The sequence below is a fragment of the Balaenoptera borealis genome (assembly GCF_965194805.1).
Source record: "Balaenoptera borealis genome assembly, chromosome: X".
Lineage (NCBI taxonomy): Eukaryota > Metazoa > Chordata > Mammalia > Artiodactyla > Balaenopteridae > Balaenoptera > Balaenoptera borealis.
The window spans coordinates 37,431,175-37,452,538 of NC_138881.1; the positions used below are offsets into that span (position 1 = coordinate 37,431,175).

The 21,364-nt window shown below is 35.6% G+C and overlaps 1 protein-coding gene across 10 annotated transcripts in view; it reads right to left on the bottom strand.

Moving 5' to 3' along the window:
* CASK (calcium/calmodulin dependent serine protein kinase) overlaps nt 1-21,364 on the bottom strand; it is a 394,779-nt gene that overhangs the window by 220,648 nt on the left and 152,767 nt on the right. For all 10 annotated transcript variants that reach the window (XM_082378094.1, XM_082378100.1, XM_082378096.1 and 7 more), the window contains exon 3: nt 10,057-10,162. In XM_082378094.1, coding sequence (XP_082234220.1) covers nt 10,057-10,162 — 106 coding nt within the window. The remainder of the gene's footprint in view (nt 1-10,056; nt 10,163-21,364) is intronic.

The window sequence follows — 21,364 nt, forward strand, 5'->3', positions numbered from 1 at the left end:
TACTGAAATAGAAAATAAACACACAGTAAAAAGGATTTACAAAGCTAAAAGTCATTGTTTAAAAGACTGATAAAACTGGTAAATATCTGGCAAGGCTGAGACAGAAAAATAAAGGCATAAATTGCTAGTACCAAGAATGAAAAAGATCCTGCAGAGATAGTATGAACCCCTTTATGACAAAATTGTTTAAAGTTTAGATAAAATGCACTCATTCCTAGAAAAATACAATTCACCAAAAGTGACCGAGTAATAACTGGAAAACCTGAATATTCCTATAAATATTTAAGAAACTGAATCGGAAATGAAAACACTTCTTATAAGAAAGTCTGGCCTGGATGGGTTTATAAGTGAGCTCTACCAATCACATAAGAAAAACAACAAACAGAGAATACTCCTCAATTCATTTTATGAGTCTAGCATAATCTAGATATAAAAACCTGATATGGATAGTACAAGAAAATTATAGTATAATATTCCCACAAATATGGATGTAAAAAGTCTAAACAAAATATAAGCAAACCAAATCTAGCAATATATAAAAAGGATTATAAGGATTATACATCATGACCAAGTGTGGTTAACCAAAGAATCAATGAAATTCATTGTATTAACAGAGTAAAGAAGAAAATCATATGATCATTTCAATATACACAGAAAAAAAGCATTTGATAAAATTCACCATCCATTTATGCTTAGCAAACTCTAAGATCAGAAATAAACAAAGATTTGCTATCACTATTATTCTGGATATTTTATCCACTGCAGTAAAGGCTAGAGAAAGAAATAAAATGTAAAAGAATTAGAAAGGAATAAACAAAATCCTCTTCATACACAGATGATATGATCAGGTATGCAGAAAATCCAAACAGTTCTACAGATAAATTATTGGAATTGATGAAGCTTGATGAATAGAAGGAGTATATGTCAATACAAGGAAGGAGGGAAAGAGAGAAAGAGAGAGACTGGTCTACCTTTTTTTTTTTTTGGCTGTGCCATGCAGCATACGGGATCTTAAGTTTCCCGACCAGGGATCAAACCCATGCCCCCTGCATTGGGAGCGTGGAGTCTTAATCACTGGACGGCCAGGGAAGCCCCAGACTGATCTACTTTTAAAAGCAAATACCTAAGAATCTAACAAAAAATGTACACAACTTCTATGGAGAAAAGTATAAAACTTTATTGAAAGACATCAAAGATCTAAATAAATGGGAAGACAGACACCGTGTTCCTAAAGTGGAAGACTCAATAATAAGTCTGTCAATTATTCTCAAGTTGCTATAAAGATTTGATATAATAATTCAAGGCAAAATCCCAACAGTTTTTTAAGTGTGTGTGTAAATTGACAACTTGATTCTAAAATGTATATGGAAAATGCAAAGACAAGTACAGCTCTCAAGACATGTCTGAAGAAGAACAAAGTGGAAGGCCCTGCTCTACCAGTTACCAGGACTTACTGTAAAGCCATAGTAAATAAGACAACAGCACAATGCCAGGCAAACAGGCCAAGGGACCAGAATAGAGCCCAGAACAATCACACCTATACAGATGCCTGATTTATGGCAAAAGTGGTACTGCAGAGCAGTGTTTTCAGTAATTGTGCTGAGACTATTGAATATCCATATGGAAAGAAATGAAACTAGACTGCTACCTCACAGTGTACCCCAAATCAATTCCAGATGGATGATAAAACATAGGAGAATATCTTCATAATCTCAGGGGAGTAAATATTTCTTAAACAAGATACAAAAACACTGGCCATAAAATTAAAAAATGATAAATGAGACTATATTAAAATCACAAACTTCTGTTAATCAAAATATACCATTACAAGAATGAAGAGATAGGTCACTAAATGGCAATTAGGGAAGAATAATCGGGAAAAACTACAAGGAGATTCTACTACACACCAACTGGCAAAAATTCCAACAATGCCAAGTATTAGCAAGGGTGTGTAGCATAGGTAGTAATTAATCATGAGAATAAAAGGAAGGCACTGTGAATAAGGACAAACAACAGTATTTTAAACAGGGGCAGTGACAGGAAAACTAGGACTTGGATCACCTTAGAGAGGCATATACCATTGGTAAAGGGTCAGTTTATACGTCTACTTTAGAAAATAGCTTGGTATTATCTAGGAAAACTGAAGCTGTACATATTCTGAAACCTATTAATTCCACTCCTAGGCCTACACCCTATATGAACGTTTACTTAGGTGCACCAGGATACAGGTACAAGATTGTTTACAACAGTATTGTTCAAAAGGCCAAATCTGGAAACAACCCAAATACATATTAACATTTACATGAATAAATAACTTGTGAATGTTTGTTCACTAACACTATATAGCAACAAAGTGAAGGAGATCAAACTAACCTGGATATTCTCACAGACCAAAAAACGTGTATACTCTATGGTTCCATGTAAGTAAAGATTAAAAAGATAGAAAACACTGAATTACACTATTCAGGGATACCTATTTAGATGGTATAGATATAAAAACATGGAAGTGAAGTCTAGATTAAAGTTAATTCTGAGAGAGGCAGGGGGTTATGATCAGAAAGGGGAATTCGAGGGCTGTTGAGGTGCTGGCAGTTTTTAAATTTCTTGACCTGGGTTGTACGTGGCTGTTTACAATAATTCTTTATATTTGTATAGTTCTGTGTATGCATTTTTCTAAATGTAATACATTCTATTAAAAAAGGTTAAATCTATGTGTGATGTAGGTGTTTGTATGCATTCATACACTAATTCTAATATCCAGTAATTCTATTCCTAAAAACTTATCTTGAGAAAATAGGCAATCAGGGGGTGAGCACAAGTAACTATGTACAAGAATATTATTAATCATAACATTATTTCTAATACAGAAAACAGAAAACAGTGTAAATGTCCAACTTTAGGGAAAATATTAAATATGGCACATGCATATAGTTCAGACATCTTAATGCAGCCATTAAAATGCAGTATCTAAAAAGTATTTAATGGTATAATAAAATGCTTAAAATTATTAAGTTAAACGAATCAGGATACAAAATTGCATATATAAAATGATCTCAATTTAGTGCAACTGTGATCATGAGTATACACAGAAGGAAATATTCTGAAATGCTCGCTGTGATTACCTTTTGCAAATGGTATTATTTTTGTCATTATAATTTTCCATAATTTCTAAATTTGTACAAAGAATGTATACTACACTAAAGACAACTTATAATTTTCATTTTAAATGAACTACTTCTTTTAAATAACAGAAAGTTAACTGAATTTTCTTCCTATTTTATATGTATATAAATTTATTCAAAATTATTTTAGTGGTTGAAGATGAGCTTTCATATACAAAAAAATTACGAGACTGACAACTTCAAATACATTTCTAAGATAGTAGGAGTCAGAATGCAGTTTGTTTCCTAAAGTATTCAAAGCTTAAAATCTATTCTACACTGTAACATCTCAATCTAGGATTTGTTTTATACAAAAATTGGGACACCTACATTTTTTTCCCAATAGATATCAAAATGATACAGTAATTACAGTTAAAAGTTTTTTAAAAACCCCAAACTCTGCAATTATCTTTATAGGTAAGTATATTTTGTTTGCAGATCCAGGAGTTTATTAACTCAAACCCTTTTCCTGTTGATCTCTATTTTAGTTTGTGCAGAAAAGAGTTAACTATTTAACTATTTAACCAGGCCTAACTATTATCTCTCAAAAGGCTTGCAAGGCCTGCCTACAAGGTTGGCTCTTGATTGGCATCTGGGAACTTGGAGGGGTTCCTCCCCTCCTAACTGAAAAGAGTGGCTCACTGTGTCTAAACTGCTTGTGCAAACAATATGATTTATCCTGAACACCCGCTTTCTTTCTGGGAGTCTGGAATTTGGTATGCACCAGGCAGAGGGTGCTTACATGACCAGCCCCCGACAAAAACCCTGAGCGCTGAGTCTCTAATGAGCTTCCCTGATAGACAACATCTCACATGTGTTGTCACAAATGCTTGCTGGCAGAAGACCCTTGGAAGCTTGTGCCTCGTTGCCCCTGGACTTCAATTCATGCACGTCCTCCTTTTGCTGATTTTGCTTTATACCCTTTAGCTATTAATAAATCATAGCTGTGAATATGCCTATATGCTGAGTCCTGTGAGTCCTTGTAATGAATCATCAGACCTGGGAATGGTCTTGGGTATCCCTGACACATAGTTCTTAAAACTAAAATGCAACTAAACATTTAGTATAGTGGTAAACCTAAGTCAAGAGAAATGTTTAATTTTAAAAAGTTAATGACACAGAAGTTGTTTTCTTTCAACTAGCATTTATCAAAGGCCTACACAGTCACTCAGCTAGGTCCTTTCTTGTATCTTAGCTTACTGAATTACCGTATCAAGTTTCTAATGTTTACTAGGACCAAACAGTATTTCCCAACCATTTCCTATTACCCAGCACTTATGTAGGCATTCAATAAATACGTGCTGAATGAATGAATAGCAATTTCTATCATTACACATAAAAACAAAAAATCATAATAGATAAAACTAGCTATAAAAATATGTATAAATGTTCATATAAATTAAAATGCTATAGTCCAGATTTTTCTTGCTTGATATGAAACAAATATATTTTCTCTTAAGTGGCAAATTTGCTGGTAAGTAGTAATCAGTTCTACATTATCAGTATAAATGAATTTCACAAACATTCCCTTCCCTGAGCATAAACACCAGACTAAAAATAAAATTTAAATAAATAAAGAGCTTTCAGTCTATCTCCTTTGTGAGCTTCAAAAGTACAAACTGTTAATATTATTTTAAAAGATACAAACTATTGTTTTCATGTCAGAAATGTTTTAAGACCATATTTAATTACTGTATAGTCTCCCTGTGGTATATGTAATCATTCTATAATAAGGTAATTAAAATTTCTTGGCCAGCCAATTTAGGATTTACAGCTTAATTCAAGTATCAGACACTACTAAACATAAGCCTTGATGTGTGACTTAGAAATAAACATTTAATTTCTGGTGGGGTGCGGGTGTATGTATGTGTGTGTGTGTGTGTGTGTGTGTGTGTGTGTGTGACATGACACAGCCCCGTCTTTAAAATTGAACCTACATTTTAAATGTTTATTTTTCAAAATAACAGCAAAGTGCTACAGACAAGTCCTAATTTAAGTATAATCCCAAAGCAATAGATATAGTATAAACACATGCAGATTTGTAACAAACTACTGAGTGTGTTGGGAAAAATGACAACATAGTCTCGAAATAGTATTACCCCTACTTTAAAGGTCAATCATCTCTTGACCTCTCACTTCAGGACCCACATTTGTTGAAACTGAATATCTAGGGGGTGGGGCCTGGGTACATGCTGGTTTAACGAGCTCTACTCAGGATTTTCCAATGCTAAATTTTGAAATCTACTGCTCTAATCTTTTCCAGTGCTAAAATTTTGGTTCTGTCTCTGTATTTGAGTATGCTTTAAACTTATAAATCATTTGTATCAACTAGTTCTAAGGATTTGCTAACATGATAAACAACAAGATTGAGCCATATAATTTCATGACTTCAGTTTAGGGAAGAAAAGGGAGAGTTGGTTATAGATAGTCTGTGGCAAAGAAAGATATGGATACCATAATAAGAAACTCACTGATAACCCAAATATATTGGTTGGTCTAGCCTTTTCTCCATCAAAATTATCAGAGCTATTTCCAAGCAGCCAACAAATAGCAAAGTCAACTGACCTTATCTCATTTGCTTTCCATTTCCTGTCTACTCTGTATTGGTGTCATGTCAGAAAACTGTGGAAAGGATCCAGATAACCCATAACCTGAGCAATGAGACCCTGAATACCAGGGGTCATTAGATCTATTTCCAGAAAAATTCTGGTGTAGCCTTGTCTACACTGTAGCTATGTAAGCAATCTCTTACCTAGCCAGTAGGTGGAGACATGCACAAACTTACTGCTTTGCTCTTTGATCTACAGGACTTTAAATCTTACAGTAATGTATGGTTTGGGTTTGTTCATTTGTTTTAAACTGAGGAAATCAAAGGGAATGCAAAAAACAGGGCAAGGACAACTGTCAAGGTAAATTTACAAAAAAGGATGATACAAAAGAACAATTTTATATTTCTATATTGTTTCTAGCCCTTTTGAGAAATAACTATTTTAACTGTGAATTTATAATCTACTTCCAGATTCCTAGAGCTAATAAAACAATTCTAAATTGAGAAATAGGTCCTTTAAAAATTCATGTTTGGGCTTCCCTGGTGGCGCAGTGGTTGAGAATCTGCCTGCCAATGCAGGGGACACGGGTTTGAGCCCTGGTCTGGGAAGATCCCACATGCCGCGGAGCAACTAGGCCCGTGAGCCACAACTACTGAGCCTGCGCGTCTGGAGCCTGTGCTCCGCAACAGGAGAGGCCACAATAGTGAGAGGCCCGCGCACCGCGATGAAGAGTGGCCCCCGCCTGCCTCAACTAGAGAAAGCCCTCGCACAGAAACGAAGACCCAACACAGCCAAAAATAAATTAATTAATTAATAAATTAATTTAAAAAAAATTCATGTTCAATCAGGGGAAGCAACATTAACTGACTATGACATGACACTAAGGAGTTATTGTTGATTTTACTAGATATAACAATAGTATTTTATACACACACACACACACACACACACACACACACACACACAGAGTCCTTATAAATACAAACAGGAGTATTTATAGGTGAAATATTGCTTTAGAAATTGCCAAGAAAAAAAAAAGACAACAGTAAAGGATAGATAGAACAAGAATGGCAAAGTATTGATAACTATTGAAGCTCAGTGACAGGTACACTGAAGTTCATTATACTATTTTCTTTTATTTGAAAATTTCCAAAATAAAAGGTTAAAAACTAGGAAGCCATGTTCTAGTGATTTGGGTTAACAGTGAGATTAGGGGGCTGGTAAATATGCAACTTTAATGAGGTCTTATTCTCCATATATAGCCATCAATGAATTATTCCAATCACAACTGAATCATACAAAATTAGCTATATAAAAAATCCCATATAATTCAACACTGAGAAACTAAAACTAAGCTGTTAAATCCACTGGAAACAATACGTTATCACTGTAGAGCAAGTCACCACCTTATAAGGTGAATTCACACAGTTCTCTCATCTTGTTTTCATAATCTTATGAAGATTTTAAAGTTAAGAGATTATGGCCAAAGTCACATAATTAGTAAAAGTGACAGAGGTGGGATACTAATCCAAGTTTTATGACACCAAGGATCATCTTCTCTCTACTATACTGTCACTTAGACCCCTTTGAAACAGACAGCAAATGTGAAATTTAGGTAAATTTTTAAATTTGGCTTTCTGTGCTCATTACTTTATAGTATATGGCAAAATCTGGTTTTTAGTTTTCTCAGTGAATAAAAATATGGACAGAAACAGATTTCTTGAATAAAGAATAAAATGAAAATAATTATAACATCGTAAAATTGGAAGGGACGTTAGAGGCTCTCTCTAGTCCAAAATTAAAACCTTTTCTCCAGGACCTTTGGATGGATCCAGCTTTAGCTTGAGCATTTCTAGTGAGGAACAGCAGACTCTGTGAGACAGCCGCTACATTCGTGGACAGCCACTTCATTCATACCTGCCACCTGTTGATTCTAGTTACAGCTCCTCACCCTACACTGAATAAACACATAATCCTCTTACACTTGACGATATTTCAAAGAACTAAAGACATCCATTATGATCTGCCATGGGCTTCTGATCTGGGGACTCTTATAGCAGTAAAAGAAAACCAATAGATTCTTGGGTAACTAAAGTCTCCCCAACTTTTCAATAGCTCTTCCATGCCACGTGGTCTTCAAAGTGGGACTTGGGTATCTCTGGGAGTACTCAAAGCCCTTCCAGGGGATACGTGTATTAGGATATTTTTAAGGCATTTAAGCCATATCTACATTTGCCATAATTTGGTCTGTCTGAAAACAAGTCTGTGGTCTGCTGAGTTCTCTTCTGTATCTCCACTCAAAGGAACCCATCTCAAAAGACAAACCACTCACCCATCCTGAAAAGTCTGCCTAGTTTCAAGAAGACAATGGGGGAATGCAAAGCTACTGAGGGAGGGAGCCATCTGTGAGAGCAAAACAGCTTTGAGAAGGAAGCGAAGAGCCACCTTATTTCATGCAGATAATATATTCACGGCAAAACCTTATCTAGTTTAGAATTAGAAATCAATAGTAAGATGATTGTCACAGTGATGTCTATTAACACTTTAATTTTATTTGAAAAATGAAGTCAGATTTTTTTCTGACAGAAAGCAAGTCTGATTTGGCTGACTAGTTTGACAATGATGACTAGCTTTGCAATTTAGGTCACATAGCAGACATTTTCCATAAATTGAATGAGATAAAGGTACAGCTCGAGATTTTTGAAGAAAATATATTTTTAAAAATATACAAAACACTAAAAATTACATCCTTACAATAAAAGTTTGTATATATCAACTGAAAGATATTTGTAGAGGTACACAGTTTTCAAACATCTTTTAGCAGGATTGCTGACAAAGATTTTGAAGGTCGTGACTCTATGACAGAATTTCTAGGCTCTTTCCCACTCTGGCTATCCCCTTCTGGAAGCATGCCAGTGTCCTGCTTATTAGGAACACTCCAGGGAGAATGAGCAATACACAACACACTGGGCCTATGGCTTGGTTCTGAATACCATACACTTCTAATTAAGGTATCTGAAGGTTCCATTCAAGGCTTTTAAAGCTGTTGCAACAACTAACTAAATTGTTTACATCTTTTTCACATAAGCAGTTACAATTAAGTTCATAGTGATCTTGCACTCATATATGTGAATGAATGAGTTTACATTAACTGGTCTTAAATTTCACCTTCTTTGTTTCAGCTCCTTTGCTACAAACTTGTAAAATATTTTAAAATTTGGTCTAGATATTCAATGTATTAAGCTAGCCCTCTGTAGGGGGCAGCTTCTAACAAGGCTCCCAGTGATCACCACCTCCAGGTCTTCACATCCTTGTGTAATCCCTTCCCCTTGTGTGTGGACTGGATCTAGTGACTTATTTCTAACTAACAGAATATGGCAGAAGTGATGGTGTGTGATTTCAGAGATTAGGTTACAAGACTGACTTCTGTCTTGTTCCTACTCTTGTGCTCTTGCTTGCTGGCCCTGATGAAGCCAGCTGCCATGGAGCTGCTCTACAGAGAAGCCCAGTGACAAGGAACCTAGGGAGGTCTTGGGCCAACAGCACATGAGGAACTAAGGCCCTCAGTCTGATAGTGTGCTTCCAACAACCATGTGAGTGAGCTTGGAAGCAGATCCATCCCCAGCGGAGCCTTAAAATGACTTCAGCCCTGGCCAACGCCTTGATTACCACCTTGTGAGAGACCCTAATCAAAGTCACTGATTACAATTTTGAACAGAATAGTATGCCATCCCATAAGGCTTTATACAATCTCTTTGGACACAATCATCCAACCAGCTATGAAACTACCCAATTATACTATCCTTAGCTCACATTCCTCCACCTTATTGACAAAAATTTTGTGAGAAACATGTCGAGTGGCTTACTAAAATCAAGATATATGGTTGTCTACAGAATTTCCTTCATATGCCAATATGGTGATTATATCAAAAGAGGAAGTTAAGTCTGTTATTACTTGTTTTTAGTTGCTAGAGAGGCTGGCTACATGGAGGCCTCTACTCCCATCCCAATCCTTTTCACTAAGACTCCTGTAGTCAGAATTTTATATTTTGGGACCTCCTATTCCTCTGAACTCTATTTCCTCTTCTCTGAAGTAGACCAAAACTGTGAGGGTAACTGAATATGCCCAACTTTTGCTTCCTTAGCCATTGGGAACCTTAAGATGAGATATTCCTTTTATTCTTTTTACTTTAGGTCTTTCTAAACAGATGAGTTCACAAGTATTTTTAAATTTTAAGAGAAAAGCATCAGCATTATCTAAGATCAACACTGCTTAAAACTTTAACCCTAAAACACACAAACAAAAAAACACTTCAGCCCCTTCGGAAAAGAGAATGTACACTCACAATTCAAAAACCATGTAAAGCATTCCATCTGAGCTATATGTCTCCAATAACTCTACAATGTGGGGATGTTTCAGCATATGACAGATACTGGCTTCCCGCTTTAGATCTGCAAAACAAACACATAACATTTTGTTAGGTAGGATCAAAAGACAATCAGAGTGAATGATGAATGAATGGATGTGATCTATGGTAACATGAAGACTTCTCTAACTATAGAGATGAAATCCCCCATTCAAGCTAAGCTTAACTTTTTGCCCTTTAAAATCTTTGACAATATAACTTGTTCGTATCTCTTGCCAGCTTAAATCTATATACATTACAGAGTCAGCTCTTATTAATAAGAAATGTAAATAGCACAAATACTTTCCTCAAACTCTTGTAAACAGGTTTCAAAATTTATAACTCTTTCTTGATCAGCTAATAAGTAACTCAATTTGCTGTCTTGAATTTTACTTCTTTTTCTTAATTTTCCCTAAATTGCCTAAGAATATGATGTTTATTCTTTAGCCTAAAATCTAGCATTTACAGACACACATCAGGGAAGTTACATGGAATAGGGGGCAAAAAAATAGTATGGTTAAACAGAAAAGGCACTACTCCCAACGTCAAAGTCGGAATTTTTTTTACATCATCTATAAAATGTGCTGGATAATTCAGGACACTACCCACAGTGTTATTTTCAAGAACAAATTCAGATAATGTAGGTAAGACTACTGTGTAGGTTACACAATACTATTTGGAAAATAAAAGTGTTAATATCCTCATTGTCATGCTCATCACCATTATCATCATCATCATCACCATCACACAAAAATAGTTTAGGCATAGGTATCACTTGCCATGTCTACATGGAACGAGATAATTAAAGCCTTCCTGTGTTAACAGTGCTGGAGTTTTACCTGCTCGACAATGAATAAAATCCAATGAGACATTTTTATATTTGGAAGTAGAAGGGAGACAGGTAAAGAAGGAAGGTTAAGGATATATTGCACAAAGCAGAAGAGATAACATTATCTCCTCTCTGATTTGCTAATCCAACTTAGTCTTGTCAACAAGAACAATGGCTGCAGAAGGAACCTTAGAAAATTTACACAAGGTATAGGTGAGGAAAAGAAGTCAGTAAATATGACAAAAGAGAAGCCACCAGAAAAGGAAGAATCAATAATACAATATTAAGAAAGTCAAGGAAATAAGGAGAATTAAGGCATAAGTAGTTGGAGAAGGCTGAGAAAAGGCTGTAAGATTCAACCAGAAAAGACCATAAATGTTCTAAGATCAAATTCTGTGGAGAGGTCAGGTTCAAAGTCAGGATGCAGACAACAATTATATAATAAATTTAGATTTATTGTATCTCTCACTGGTCTAAGTACTTAATATGGTCATTGTCATTTAATGTCCCAACAAGCCTGTGAGGTAGGTATTTTACAGATGAGGAAACTGAGACTTTGAAACTTGTTCAAGATCACATAGCTATTACAAGGGGTAGGTTTTGAGCCCTGGCCTGTCTAACTCCAAAGTCAGTCCTTCCACGATGCCATGGTGTGTTTAGACATGATCCTGGTAATAAGAAAGGAATAGCAGGGTCAAAGAAGGTTTGATTTGTTTGTCTGTTTTTGCAGTTGTTTCAAAGAGAACACTGTGTGTTTGTAAGTGGCAGTGATGAAAATCCCATAGGATCTGGAGTCGGAAAACTTGGTGCCAGTCCAGCCCCTGTCACTACTACTTGCCAGCTGACTGTTAACCTCTACAAAATGCCTTCCTTATGGCAAATGAAATGGGGGACGTGATAGGTCATGCAGGACCTACACAGTCTACAACTTCAGAGGGCAGCGGCAAGATTCAAATGAGAGAATGGATGTGAAAGGACTGTGTTGAGTGCAGCACTGTGGGGCTGAGGGGGTTAAGGTGGCTCAGTGTTCATTGTGAAGGAAGAAATGAGAGACACATGAAACATGGTCTCTACCTCCAGGAGAGGAGAGGTGTGAATAGGTGTGGCTTTTGCGCTGGGAAGTCATAACTATGGGGAAGGCTTTTGACAAGTGCGCTGGAGGACCAGGCTGAAAAGCCAGACGACATAACTCAGATGCCTGCACAGTTTTTTCTCTCCCTTTAAGATTGTTCTGCCTTCTGATTCTATGAAAAGCTTAGGAGTTTTAGTACTCATTTTAATGTTTATCTCCAGCTTCTCATTTTACTGGAAGTCACCCTTTTCATATCTTCTGTTTTCACCTTAGTTTCTCTCTTTCCATTCCTTCCTATTCTGCTAAATGTCTGATTTTAATTCAGTGCTCTGACACTGGAGTCAAGAAGTAAATAGAGATTTAGTGTTTGCCACAACGAAAACTGGTCTTTTCTTCTCTTTTCAGTTTATTTTAAATTTTGCCCCTTTCATGTAGCTACAGTGTGTTTCAACCCGCATATTCACCATTTGTCATGTGCCACATTTGTCATACTGAAAAATCATAAGTAGAAACGGATGTTCTAAAGATCCCTCTCTTTGACACGCACATGTCTGCTTGGTATATAGCTGAACATGCTCCTGGTCTAGTCTCTTATCATTTTACCCATGCTCAAAATGAAGGAAGGATTGCTGGGGACCCTGCCTTCAAAGATTAAAACAATTTAAATATCACCAGATCTGACATTTCAGGGACTAAAATCTGAACACTGATTGAATAGCACAAAACTAACAACATAAAAATGTATTTGAACTTATAAGGGCAATGATGCAAAAGATGGCCTACATCTAGGATAGCTGTGGCACCATTTTCCATAATTCAAGTATCAATTATATGGGTGTATTAAATAGCACAAATAGAAAATCACAGTTTACAAAACATGAATGCACCATATATGCATTCAAACTATAGATTCCAAGAATGTTAAGCTCAAAATGTTTGTTTTAGATGTGAATGTGAATTAAAAATGTATGTATTAACTGCTATTAACTTCTTGCTGATATAGCAAACTAAAAACGTATTTTCCTACAAATCATCTCATGAAGCAGACTAGGAAGGCATTCGAAAGTAGGTGATAATATAATAATATGATTTGAAATTGTGATTATCTGGCTGCTTATAGATACTAGCTCAGAACATTCCTATGAGTCACCTGACCCACAGTTACCATGGCTGTTTTGAAGTTCTACTTTATCTATAGTGACTGGTAACTCCTCCACTCTTCCTTGTACTTTTTCATTTTGTAATTTTGCAGGGAAATTTTTAAAGATTTACAAAATAATCTACTTCTATGTTTAGTGCCCCTATATTTAACTATGTGCCTATATTTCATCAATTTATTTTATTTTAAAAGGGGCACTAGTAATATGGAAAGTAATATTTGATCTTCTGATCAAAATTGGAGAAACACACTTCAGTTGAATCAACACACTATATGGCATGAGAACTACTACTCCTACCAGTTTCCTAAGATGTTCGAGCTGTCCAACAACAGTAGAACAACTATGTCCTCCAGGGTCTACCTTTCAGTCTGCCCCTCAAATGAGGGAGAGTTAGGAAAGCTGTTTCAGACGGTCTGTTTTAAAAAGAATTTTCCTGAAAAGTATTTATTATTCATTTTACTATTAGTTGTTCTTGGAATAGGAGAATTTTTCATGCTACCTTTTAAAAGTCAGATGCCACTTTCAGAGTGCCACGATTCTGTAGCAAGCTAATTTGACCATGGGGTCAAAAATAAGTTGGGTATTTACAAATGTGACTGAGGAAAGGAATGCTTTCTGACATTCTTAGCATTGGAGCAACAATCTCATCCTTAATATCTGAGCTTTAAAGGTCAAATTTAAGAGTCAGCTTTCACAGAATCATTCAGTAAGGATTTAGTTCAGCATCATCCAACAGAAATATAATGCAAACCACATATACAATTAAAATTTTTTCAGTAGCCACATTAGAAAGTAAAAAGAAACAGGTGAAATTTATTTTAACATATTTTATGCAATCCAATATATCCAAAGTATTATTATTTCAACATATAGTCACATTAAAAAGCATTAATGAAATATGTTACATTCTCTTTTTGTACTAAGTCTTTGAGCTCCAGTGTGTTTTATACTTATAGCACATCTCAGTTGGGAGCAGTTGTATTTCAAGTGCTCAGTAGCCACATGTGGCTACTGGCTACCAAATTAGAATGGTGCAGCTCTGGATAAATTGACTTGCTTTAATTATTATCCTCTTAATTGTGAGTTCTTCTGTGTTTCTTATACAACTATCTGTAAAGTCATTCAGTCATTCCAAAAAGAATCTAAACAGATTTTTTAAACCATTTTTTAAAAAAGTGAAGTATAGTTAATTTACAGTGTTGTGTTAGTCTCAGGTGTACAGCAAAAGTGATTCAGTTATAAATATATTTACATATATATATTCTCTTTCAGATTCTTTTCCATTATAGGTTATTAGAAGATATTGAATATAGTTCCCTGTGCTAAACAGTAGGTCCTTGCTATTTATCTATTTTATATATAGTAGTGTGTACATGTTAATCCCAAACTCCTAATTTATCTCTTCCCCCCATACCCGCTGTTACCCCCTCTGGTAACCATAAGTTTGTTTTCTATGTCTGTAAGTCTATTTCCAAACAGATGTGTTTTTAAAAAGCACTTCCATAGAAGTAAACTCTACAGCTTTTAATAACCCAAATCCATCACTTAATAACTACATCTGGAATTTCTTCACTATTGTTAATCTAAATCCTTTACTTGTTTGGTAGTTTTTAATCGTTTTATCTTGCTTAATCTACCAAACACAAAAAGGGTAGTCAACATCCACTGTATAGCAGCCCTTTGGACCCTTCAAAATTTATTGAATGACCTTAGACTATGCAGCACAATATCTGGGATTTTAAGTGTCCCTCTGTAAGTCCTCATTTAATAATTATAATAACCCTGTAAGTATATCTAGTTTCACTTTACAAAGGAAGAAACTGAGGGCCTGGGTTCAGTGAGATACATAAGCAGTTGAGATCACACAAGTAGTAAGTAGAGGAAGCAGAGCTAATAACTGAAGTCCAGTGCTCTCTACATGATACCACAATGGCTCCTGGGGCTATAGTTTTTATATGTGCCCTTAAGATCCAATCATATAACAGTGTTAATGTGGTAACACTGACTTGGGTGACAAGCTATCAAGACTGCTACAGAACCAGCATATTTCAGCTGCACTGTCACCAGTGATAATCAGAAATTAGACACTGATTTTTTTTACTAATAAACATATACGTATTCTCACTTGTTTCCAAAGAACTTCCACTTTCTGTTAGAAACTCAATAGTTAAAATGCACTAAGAGCTGACCCAGGCTCCAAATGCACATAAAGAATGTTCCAATCTAGTCATAAAATAATTAGGACAAGTATTAACGTGTTCATCTGAATCAATATTAATAACAAAATAGCTAAATGAAAGTCATTATTGATTCAACATTTTTTCCTTGGTGTGCTGAAATTAATGACCATGTGATATTTTAAGAAAGGGATCCAAGCAGAACCTTGGAAGGATTATAGCAGCCAAGTCAAATTCTGCTGCTGAGCTCAACCTTTATCTAACAACCAATTTGAAGACTAAAGATCCCAGTTGCCTTTGGCAATAATACAGGTCAGGTTGGCTTTAATGAGGCCATCTTCCTATAAATCAAGAAAGTTGACCTTCTCAACTAGTGGATGACCAGAGGCCCAGACAGGGCACCACACCAATCTGGGTTAATGGGAAAGTCATTATTTCTTTGATCTTTTACACATTTTACTAGCACATTTTATTATCTTTTTTCACATACAAACAGAAATCCAAGCAGCTTCTAATTTCTTTGAATTCTTGTCCATTTAATACAATCTTATGGCCTAAAATCTCATCTGTCAGGTGGATAAAGAAAAGAAGGAGCATACCATTAATTGAGGATGTTTGACTGATGTAAATTGTTCTTAAATAGGCAAATATATTAGTTACAAATCAATCTTGACTACATTAAGCATTTACAAATTAATGGGGTTTTGGTAATATATTTCCCAAAGAATTTACAGTTCTCATAAGTGTAATAAATTTATTAAAGCAGCCTGCCCAGTTGAATACCAAATTTAAACTAAATTCAACACTATATTTGATGTACTGTCAACAACTATCAGCAGGAAATTATAATAAAGCCAACTGCTGTAAGGACTACTTGTCTTCCTTCTCACTCTTCATTAGGATGAGTTTGGTAAATAATTATCTAAAGTGTCATTTATTTCCTAGGGACTTACATTTAAAACAACTCCAGGTCATTCTTAATCAATATTGAAGTACTATAATACATTTAGCTTATTAATTAGATATTAATAAAGATTACAGGTGACCAATTCAATGATCTTTATAATATTTATCTTCTGAGGTGTTAAAATATCCTGAAATAAGAACATGTGCTTCAAAACTATCTTACATAAGAGCCAACATTAGGTTAAAATAAAACCAGATTATTTGTCTCTTACAAGATATAACTCTGAGTCATCTATTCAAGGAGTTACTCAACCATGAATTTGGTGAGAATCTGTTCTGAACTCAACTAATAAAAATAGAAAGATGTTAATTACATGGATAAAGGAAAAAGGCAGAGATGACTGAAATCCAAACCACATAAAGTTCCAGCATTAGAGTTTTTCTCAAATATATGAAAGACCATTATTAACATCATATTTTGCACATGATAAAAGTAGAAATACAATGTTCTAAACACCTCTAGAAGGTACAATTCCTGGGCTGCTGTTCATTTTGGGAAATGTAAACCAAAAGAGTTTTACAAAAAGGGAGAAAGATGGGGGCATTTTACTCTTATAAAACCCAGACAACTATTTCAAAATGGTACTCCTAACTTTATAAAAGAAAATTGGAGATATATCAGTTTATACCTCAATTACTTTTCAATATTAAAGTCTTAAAAAAAAAGTATATGTTCGGAGCTGAAGGAACTTTGTGGGATGATAGAATGTATATATTTAAACTCACTGTGGCACATTCACAGAAATAGAGACAAGATGAAAAGGCAGAGGGCTTTGTACCAGATGAAGGAACACGATAACCCCCCCCCCAAAAAACAACTAAATGAAATGGAGATAGGCAACCTTCCAGAAAAACAATTCAGAATAATGATAGTGAAGATGATCCAGGACCTCAGAAAAAGAATGGAGGCAAAGATTGAGAAGATGCAAGAAATGTTTAACAAAGACCTAGAAGAATTAAAGAACAAACATTTAGAAGAATTAAAGAACAAACAAACAGAGATGAACAATACAATAACTGAAATGACAAATACACTAGAAGCAATCAATAGCAGAATAACTGAGGCAGAAGAACAGATAAGTAACCGGAAGACAGAATGGTGGAATTCACTGCTGCGGAACACAATAAAGAAAAAAGAATGAAAAGAAATGAAGACAGCCTAAGAGACCTCTGGGACAACATTAAACACAACAACATTTGCATTATAGGGGTCCCAGAAGGAGAAGAGAGAGAGAAAGGACCCAAGAAAATATTTCAAGAGATTATAGTCAAAAACTTCCCTAACATGGGAAAGGAAATAGCCACCCAAGTCCAGGAAGCGCAGAGAGTCCCAGGCAGGGTAAACCCAAGAAAAAACACGCCGAGACACATAGTAATCAAATTGACAAAAATTAAAGACATAGAAAAATTATTGAAAGCAACAAGGGAAAAACAACAAATAACATACAAGGGAACTCCCATAAGGTCAACAGATGATTTCTCAGCAGAAACTCTACAAGCCAGAAGGGAGTGGCACGACATATTTAAAGTGATAAAAGGGAAGAACCTACAACCAAGATTACTCTCCCCAGCAAGGATCTGATTCAGATTCGATGGAGAAATCAAAAGCTTTACAGACAAGCAAAAGCTAAGAGAATTCAGCACCACCAAACCAGCTCTACAATAAATGCTAAAGGAACTTCTCTAAGTGGGAAACACGAGAAGAAAAGGACGTATAAAATTAAACCCATTACAATAAAGAAAATGGTCACAGGAACGTACATATCGATAATTACCTTAAACGTGAATGGATTAAATGCTCCAACCAAAAGACAAAGGCTCACTGAATGGACACAAAAACAAGACCCATATATATGCTGTCTACAAGAGACCCACTTCAGACCTAGGGACACATACAGACTGAAAGTGAGGGGATGGAAAAAGATATTCCATGCAAATGGAAATCAAAAGAAAGCTAGAATAGCAATACTCATATCAGATAAAATAGACTTTAAAATAAAGAATGTTACAAGACACAAGGAAGGACACTACGTAATGAGCAAGGGATCAATCAAAGAAGAAGATATAACAATTATAAATATATATGCACCAAACATAGGAATACCTCAATACATAAGGCAACTGCTAACAGCTATAAAAGAGGAAAACGACAGTAACACAGTAATAGTGGGGGACTTTAACACCTCACTTACACCAATGGACAGATCATCCAAAAAGAAAATTAATAAGGAAACACAAACCTTAAATGACACAATAGACCAGAGAGATTTAACTGATATTTATAGGACATTCTATCCAAAAACAGCAGATTACACTTTCTTCTCAAGTGCGCATGGAACATTCTCCAGGACAGATCACACCATGGGTCACAAATCAAGCCTCAGTAAATTTAAGAAAATTGAAATTGTATCAAGCATCTTTTCTGACCACAATACTATGAGATTAAAAATGAATTACAGGGAAAAAACCGTAAAAAACAGAAACACATGGAGGCTACACAATATATTACTAAATAACCAAGAGATCACTGAAGAAATCAAAGGGGAAATCAAAAAATACCTAGAGACAAATGACAATGAAAACATGACAATCCAAAACCTATGGGATGCAGCAAAAGCAGTTCTAAGAGGGAAGTTTATAGCCATACAAGCCTACCTCAGGAAACAAGAAAAATCTCAAATAAACAATCTAACCTTACACCTAAAGGAACTGGAGAAAGAAGAACAAACAAAACCCAAAGTTAGTAGAAGGAGAGAAATCATAAAGATCAGAGCAGAAATAAATGAAATAGAAACAAAGAAAACAAGAGCAAACATCAATAAAACTAAAAGCTGGTTCTTTGAGAAGATAAATAAAATAGATAAACCTTTAGCCAGACTCATCTAGAAAAACAGTGAGAGGAGTCAAATCAGTAAAATTAGAAATGAAAAAGGAGAAGTTACAACAGACACCACAGAAATACAAAGCATCCTAAGAGACTACTACAAGCAAATCTATGCCAATAAAATGGACAACCTGGAAGAAATGGACAAAGTCTTGAAAGGTATAAACTTCCAAGACTGAACCAGGAAGAAAGAGAAAATATGAACACACCAATCACAAGTAATGAAATTGAAACTGTGATTTAAAATCTTCCAACAAACAAAAGGCCAGGACCAGATGGCTTCACAGGTGAATTCTATTATTTAGAGAAGAGCTAACACCCGTCCTTCTCAAACTCTTCCAAAAAATTGTAGAGGAAGGAACACTCCCAAACTCATTCTGTGAGGTCACCATCACCCTGACACCAAAACCAGACAAAGATACTACAAAAAAAGAAAATTACAGACCAATATGACTGATGAATACAGATGCAAAAATCCTCAAAAAAATACTAGCAAACAGGGCTTCCCTGGTGGCGCAGTGGTTGAGAATCTGCCTGCCAATGCAGGGGACACGGGTTCGAGCCCTGGTCTGGGAAAATCCCACATGCCGCGGAGCGACTAGGCCCGTGAGCCACAGTTGCTGAGCCTGCGCGTCTGGAGCCTGTGCTCCGCAACAAGAGAGGCTGCGATAGTGAGAGGCCCGGGCACCGCGATGAAGAGTGGCCCCCACTTGCCGCAACTAGAGAAAGCCCTCGCACAGAAACGAAGACCCAACACAGTCATAAATAAATAAATAAATAAAATTTAAAAAAAATACTAGCAAACAAAATCCAACAACACATTAAAAGGATCATACACCATTATCAAGTGGGAGTTATCCCAGGGATGCAAGGATTCTTCAATATACGCAAATCAATCAATGTGATACACCATATTAACAAACTGAAGAATAAAAACCAAATGATCATCTCAATAGATGCAGAAAAAGTTTTCAACAAAATTCAACACCCATTTATGATAAAAACTCTTCATAAAGTGGGCACAGAGGGAACCTACCTCAACATAATAAAGGCCATATATGGCAAACCCACAGCAAACATCATTCTCAATGGTGAAAAACTGAAAGCATTTCCTCTAAGATCAGGAACAAGACAAGGATGTCCACTGTCACCACTATTATTCAGCATAGTTTTGGAAGTCCCAGCCACAGCAATCAGAGAAGAAAAAGAAATAAAAGGAATACAAATTGGAAGAGAAGAAGTAAAACTGTCACTGTTTGCAGATGACATGATACTATACATAGAGAATCCTAAAGATGCCATCAGAATACTAGAGCTCATCAATGAATTTGGTAGAGTTGCAGGATACAAAATTAATGCACAGAAATCTCTTGCATTCTTATACACTAATGATGAAAAATCTGAAAGAGAGATTAAGGAAACACTCTCATTAACCACTGCAACAAACAGAATAAAATACCTAGGAATAAGCCTACCTAGGGAGACAAAAGACCTGTATGCAGAAAACTATAAGACACTGATGAAAGAAATCAAAGATGACACAAACAGACGGAGAGATATACCATGTTCTTGGATTGGAAGAATCAATATCGTGAAAATGACTATACTACCCAAAGCAATCTACAGATTCAATGCAATCCCTATCAAATTATCAATGGCATTTTTTACAGAACTAGAACAAAAAATCTTAAAATTTATATGGAGACACGAAAGACCCCGAATAGCCAAAGCAGCCTTGAGGGAAAAAAACGGAGCAGGAGGAATCAGACTCCCTGACTTCAGACTATACTACAAAGCTACAGTCATCAAGACAGTATGGTACTGGCACAAAAACAGAAATATAGATCAATGGAACAGGACAGAAAGCCCAGAGATAAACCCACACACCTATGGTCAACTAATCTATGACAAAGGAGGCAAGGATATACAATGGAGAAAAGATAGTCTCTTCAGTACGTGGTGCTGGGAAAACTGGACAGCTACATGTAAAAGAATGAAATTAGAACACTCCTTAACACCATACACAAAAATAAACTCAAAATGGATTAGAGGCCTAAATGTAAGACTGGACACTGTAAAACTCTTAGAGGAAAACATAGGAAAAACACTCTTTGACATAAACCACAGCAAGATCTATTTTGATCCACCTCCTAGAGTAAT